The sequence below is a fragment of the Galeopterus variegatus genome, unplaced genomic scaffold, assembly GCF_000696425.1.
Source record: "Galeopterus variegatus unplaced genomic scaffold, G_variegatus-3.0.2 Scaffold3571, whole genome shotgun sequence".
Lineage (NCBI taxonomy): Eukaryota > Metazoa > Chordata > Mammalia > Dermoptera > Cynocephalidae > Galeopterus > Galeopterus variegatus.
Window position 1 is genome coordinate 49,437 of NW_007729682.1, and position 6,414 is coordinate 55,850.

General features: G+C 58.1%; 1 protein-coding gene across 1 annotated transcript in view; it reads right to left on the reverse strand.

Annotated features, from left to right (window-relative positions):
* Positions 1–6,414, reverse strand: part of GALNT2 (polypeptide N-acetylgalactosaminyltransferase 2) — an 82,898-nt gene that overhangs the window by 26,978 nt on the left and 49,506 nt on the right. Inside the window, exons 6-9 of the mRNA XM_008585438.1 lie at positions 5,834–5,955; positions 4,607–4,694; positions 1,415–1,502; positions 364–467 (exon numbers count right to left, since the gene is read on the reverse strand). Of these exons, the coding sequence (XP_008583660.1) occupies positions 364–467; positions 1,415–1,502; positions 4,607–4,694; positions 5,834–5,955 (402 nt within the window). The remainder of the gene's footprint in view (positions 1–363; positions 468–1,414; positions 1,503–4,606; positions 4,695–5,833; positions 5,956–6,414) is intronic.

Sequence of the window (6,414 nt, forward strand, 5' to 3'; positions counted from 1 at the left end):
AAAAAAAAAAAATCAAACCAAATTAGAACCATCCACAGAAGTGTCCAGAAGGGACTAAATGCCACCCCCTCTGATTTCCACGATCACAATTCAGTCGACCCCAGCCTCCCAGGGCTCACGTGCACGCCGCGGCTGAACACAGAGGCTCGCACCTGGACCCTTCCCGTTTCCACAAGTTTGCAGCCAAGGCCACCAGAGGGTGTGTGCTGTCCTTCAGAGACTCTCTGCACCCTAACATTTAACATTGCACCCACACTGCAATGGCCAACCCAGACATATGCAGGGACCGGTCGTGCCCAGTAGATGGCCACTGTGACGCCTTCCACGTCTCCTCCCGTCCCGAGGGGCCAGGTGTGCACGTACCCAGGTTCTCTCCTCCCCACACGTCCATCATCATGTCGTACTTCCCAAGCTCCTCAAAATAGGACTTGTCCATCACGAACAGCCCGCCAGCGATCATGGGGGTTCTGCAGAGGCAGAGAGAGGGCGGAGGTCAAGGTGAGGGCACGGCACTCTTCTGCCAAGGCCATGCCCACTCCATAAATGCAAGATGACCTTCGGAACAGCGCAGAGACCCCGCTCCCTGCCCCACCCCTGCCGGCCCCAGATGCCACACCCAGTCCCTGCCTGGATGCTCTCACCGTGCCAGGGGCTGCACCCAGCCTCCCAGGAGGGAGTGACCGCTGGGGCTGGACCACTGGCTGACAGGACGCCTTGGGCAAGGTACTTGGCCTTTCTGTGCCTCAGCTTCCTGATGGGGTAAAGGATTACAGAAATAGCAGGTATAATGCCGCTGGCACACTCGGGACACGCCGACAGTGTCAGGATCAGGTTCCTGCTCTGTGACAGGGGACCATCAAGGTCCCCGCCTACCGGTCCCCCGGGGTCAGCTACACAACACTTACTGAGTTCCTGCTCCGTTCCCAGCAGAGATGCCGTGAGAATTAGGCTGGAAGCGTCTAGAGCACAAGCAGGTGTCGGGCACATGTCACAATGCACCTTGGTGCTAGATGCTCTGTGCCCACCTCCTCACACAATTGTGCGCCCCCTCTGAGCTGCTGCCCCTCCGCCCCAGGCACTCATGGCACGGCCCAAGGATCTAAAGCGAGGTGCCAACGCGCACGAGGCAGCCAGGTAGGCGGGACACCACGCGGTCCACTGCCCTCCCTGTCCTGGAGCCCACTCTGCCACAGAAAACGCTCCGCATGATCGACGTGGAGGAACGCTCAGAACTGGCAGATCCGCCTTGAAAACCTACGCGAGGCTCCATCTGAGGAAGAGAAGTCGCGAAGGACTCCGTTCTGTCACCTGGCGCAGGCTCTCGCCTCAGGCTGAGACAAGGGACAGGGCGGAAGAGAGGGCCAGAGCCTGGGGTCGCACCTGCGAGGGGCACATGAGGATGCCCGGCACTTACTTGATGGGGGCGACGGGGTTGCCCTGCCGGGACCGTCTCTGCTCAGGCGTCATGTAATCCCACTTGAACACCAAGTTCCAATCAAAACCTGTGGCAGGGAATGACAGGGCACTGATGAGTGACTGTGGTGGCTCCTGTCACCTCCACCCTTGCGGCCAAAAACTTTCATATTGGGACAGGAAAACCCAAACAAAGCCAAACAATGAGGACTACGTGCAGGAAAGAGAGAGTGCCTGGGGGAAGGGAGGTGCAGACACGCTGAAGTCTCCTCTCTGCACCCTAAAAATTGCAGGTCGGGCTGGTTTAACAGTAAAATGCGTAGAGACAAGTGTGAAATGTAGGGACCAGGGTCTGCGCGGCAACACCACCGTGTCCAGGCCCTACGGAGGTGAGCAGACTGTGTCCCCGCAGAAACCGGCCCCGTCCTCCTGCGCAGGAGCGGACAGGCAGGACCGTGGGAACTTCCAGGTGAACACGAGCCACAGGAAGCTGCAGAACTGGGTGGACAAGCTATAATTTCTGGCAACCTGGCACCTGTCCCACTTCATTTTCAGAACCCACAGGCCACTAAGGATGTTAGACCTCAGCCTTGAGCCTCAACCTGGCTCCAGGCATCTGCAGGGTGCAGGCCCACAGCTGCCACAAGGGAACTGCGGTGTGCCACCTGGGGGCTGCCTGCCCGCCCGCTGAGCTCCCCTGCTGCACCGGGAGACCACTTCTTGGCAGACACGTGGCATGGAGGGCACTTCCAATTCCAAGGGTCTGGTGGCCAACCCTAATTACTCCAGGGCGTTCTACCCTTCAACCCTGTCCTCGTAAGCTCTCTGCCATTGGGCTTTTTGTCAACAGGGCTTTTGCAATGCCCAAGCATGGATTTCTTGTCCACATGCTCTGGATTCAGTCTTTCTGCCCTAATAGCCGTGGTGACTGCAGGACAGAAGGTGGGGGCTCGGAGTCTCCGGGGCCAGCTCGGCATACTTCACAGCTGGACCACAGGCCCTGGACCAAACAAGTCTGCCGGCTCCCAGCTCCCTCACTGCAGAGTGCAGCGGGCCGGGCAGGACGGCGGGGTGTCTGGGGGCCAGGCAGCAGGGACAGTGCCGCACAGAGAGGAAGCCAGTGCGGGCCCCGACCCACCAGGCTCCCCTGAACACAACAAATCCAACCAGAAAACCAGTGTCCCGGCTATTTTATTAGCAGGGAATGTTAAAGCCCAATCGACCTAATATCTTCATTTTTTGATGTTTATTGTTTTTATTATTTATTTTATTAATTTGGTCCAAAGAGACAAGCTGTATTAGATTCAAAATTTGCTAGGAATGTCATCCTTTATTTTATTTTTTCCCTAACATGATTTGGTAAAATGGCCTTAGAGAAAATGTGGCCCGTCCTTCTGACCCACGCAGAGCCTCTGGCCGTCCCCGCCCCTGCCCTGACCTCAGCAGCTGCTCCAGGAGAAACAGCCCATCAGTCCCAGCTCTTCCAAATGCACAAGACACTCTGAACGTGCGGAGCCTTCCTGCCGTCTAAGGCTCCTTCCTCTTTCAATCCCCAAACATTGTACTTCGCACCACTCGCTACAAATCTGGGGTTCTGAGCAGTCAGAGCCCACCGATCTCAGGTAAGGAGTCAGTAGTTCCGGGGGAGGGAACACAACCTTCTAACGAGTACCTTACAAAAGCGTAAGGCAGAGACACGGACGTCTCCCAGCTGCTCAGAGCAGCCTCTGGGGCTTCCTGGCTCTCGGCCTAGGCCTCGCAGGCCAGGCAGCCAACTTCAGAGCTGCAGTGCTCGTTACCGGGAGGCATTAGAGCCCCCTGGGGCACAGGCCTTCTCTGCCCACCCGGTCGTGGCGCACAGGGACGTAAGGGCCAGGCCAGGCACCCCGATGGCTCCTTGCAGAGTGGGAGGGTGATGCCAGGCCACCATCAGCAGCGCTTCGTGATGGCAGTCTCCTGGGGGTGGTCCAGGAAGTGCTGGGGGGCCCAGACCCTGTCAGGGAGCTCGTGACATCAAAACTACTTTTATGCCAATACAAGACCTTACCAGCCCGCTTCAATCTCATTCCCTCGGGAGTGCAGGCTGGAGGCTGCAGCTGACCCGCCACTTGCCCCCTTCAGCTGTTCTAGCAACTTCTCGGCTTTACACAGAACGCAGCAAATGTCTGTGCACCACCCACACCACCAACCGCTCTGGGGCCTTTGGAAATTTTTAAGAGGGTGCTTTGGATCGAACTGTATCCCCCAAAGTCTGTGTATTAGAAACTTAGCCCCCATTGTGACAGTGTCAGGAGGGTGGGAAACCCTATCACGGTAATTGAAAGGTGGGTGCCTCGAGGACGTGACTGGATTGTGAGGACTGTGCTCCTGTGAAAGCACTGATCCACTCACGGAGGGCCGGGCGTGGTTCTGGGGGCTTCATAGGAGAGAAAGTGAGCAGGTCAGCTCTCTTCTCCGTCCATTCTTGCCACGGGACACCTGCGCTGCTGTGAAGAGTCACCGCCCACCAACGAGGCACTCGCCAGACTTGTTCCCCGAACTTTGGGCTTCCCAGCCTCCAAAACTAAGTAACAAATATTGTTTCCTTATAAACGACCCAGTTTCAGGTATTTCTGTTATAAGCAACAGAAATGGACTAATACAGAGGGTAAAGAGCATTTCAGACAGGACACTCCTAGGGCTCCGTGGCAGGTGGGTTTGAGGGGTCCCTACGGGACACTGGGGGGTCATTCAGACAAACGGTTACCCAGGTGCAGGCAGGACGTGGTGGGTGGGTAGGGAGCAGGGTCAGCCCGGCTGGGCAACCAGCAAGAGACACAGGCTGCAGAGCCAGGGTGGGGAGGGCCTTGTGAAAACTGCAGCCCCTTCATCTCCACGAACCCTGCTCTGTGGAGCTGCTGGCCCCAGACCCCAACAGGGGGCTTCGTCATCTATGACCATAAAGGACACAACAGTTCACGGAGCCCCATGGCTCACACACGCCGCAGAGGGTCCAGGAGATAAGAGCAGAACGGGAAGCCCGGGCAGCTCTCTAAGGACACAGGGCCACTTGCTCTGTCTTTATGAAGTCCTCTTGTGAGTGCACGTGTGGTGTGGACACTGTCATGACCGTCACTCCTACAACAGAGGGGGCGACGGTCCCACGCTGTGCAGACAGCACAAGCCGGGCGGGAGGACTGTGGTGGACACCTACCGCCCTTCAGGTCAGCAGACGCCCCCACGTACTGGAAGTTGTCCATGTTGATGACGTCGATGATGGGGGAGACGACCCGTGTCCTGTCCTGAAACAGGGAAAAGGGGAGAGCAGTCATGGGGATCCCAGCAGAACAAAAAGCCCCACACACCCGGAGGAGGCATCTGTGCCGGATGCTCATGGCACAGACCCGGCTGCCCCTCCCCACCCACCACCTGCTTAACGAGGACCCCAGCCTCCCCGCCAGGACGGCCCGCTCACGGCCAGCACACGGGGGTGCCCTGGGGTGGGCTCGTGGAGGGCAGGAATCGCTCCGTGGGAGGAGACACCACGGCCAGGGCACACGTCAGCCATTTGTCCTCCCAGCAAGGGCAAGGCCCATGCCAGTGTGCCCAGGGGTCCTGTTCTGTCCTCTCGAAGATCAGAATTTCAACAAGGGTGGTTTCACTCTCGCAGCACCTAAGCTCAGCTGTGTCTAACACGGCTAATTCGTGAGCTGCGGTGAACCTCAGGGACGGACCCATCTCTGAAACGTCCACACAACAAAGTCAGGAACACACTCCCGTGGACGTGCGTGGTGTGTGTGCGGGATGTGGAGGGGAGGGCCAGTACTGTCACAGCAGAAGGGACACCAGATCACGAGAGGATTCCAGGTGCTGAGCCTGCCCCGCCTATGATTCTGCCAAAAAGAAGACACTCCCCCTAGACGGGGCCGTTTCTTGATGCCACATCGTTTGTGAAGATGAGGCCTTTGAAGCTGTCTGCCCTCTCTAGACCCACGTGACAGACACCACAGGAAGGAAGGTCAGTACAACATGCAGAAGGCAAGAGAAATGACAAAGGCCAAACTTGACATTAGTGACGCTTCCAGAAGGCAGCAAATGAGTGACGTGGGGCCCCAGATCTCCCCCTGGCCCTGCCAGTCACTGTGCGGGCCCCACCCACCTGCCCCTCCGTGAGCCTGGAAGCCCGGCGGGTGGGCAGGCCTGTCGGTGGGCGAGCTGTGCCCTCTCTGGGGACGGAGCGGCCCTTCAGACTAGCCGGGCACCAGGCGGGCGCGACCGTCCTGCCTGCTCAAGCCGGGGGAGATGCTCATAAGGAAAGGGTGGTCTTATCTGCCCCAGATGTGCCCGGCAACCGCCCCCCTAGTGCTGGGGTCCTGCAGCCGATGAAACACTCTTTGGACAACACCCAGGGCGCGCCCTCCCTCCCCGGCCCGCGCCTCACCTCGGCCACCCTCTCCAGCAGCGGCTCCAGCCAGCGCTCGTTGCACTCACAGTGACTGTCCAGGAAGGTCAGCACCTTGGCGTGGGCGGCGTCAGCCCCCCGGACCCGCGAGCGCATCAGGCCTGTGAAGTGAGTTCAGATGCACGTCAGGGGGACAACCTGCGGGGTCGGAGAGGAAGGCGACGGGCGACACCGCCCATCCACCACGCCCACCACAGCCGCCCACAGGGCACTGAGGTCATTGCAAACTCGCCTGGTAGGATCCATACTGCCCCCTGGTTACCAAGACAGATTTCCATCAGGCCTTTTTGTTTCTAATAGTTAACTGCTTCAATGGCAAGACAGCTTTCTCAGAACCACCGTCTTCAGAGAAAGGCCTTTGCATAATCGAACTCTCCTTTACCAACAGCCGAAGCGTGGAACTTTGAAAACTACCTGCCTCTGACACAGCAAGTTTTCTAATAAACTAAGCCAAAGCAGGTGTCACCCAGACATCTCAGGTGCTAATGGTGCAGACTTTAATGGTGACACTTTTTTTTTTTTTTTAGTGACCCAGTAACCCTTGGCTTGGGGTCGCCTGC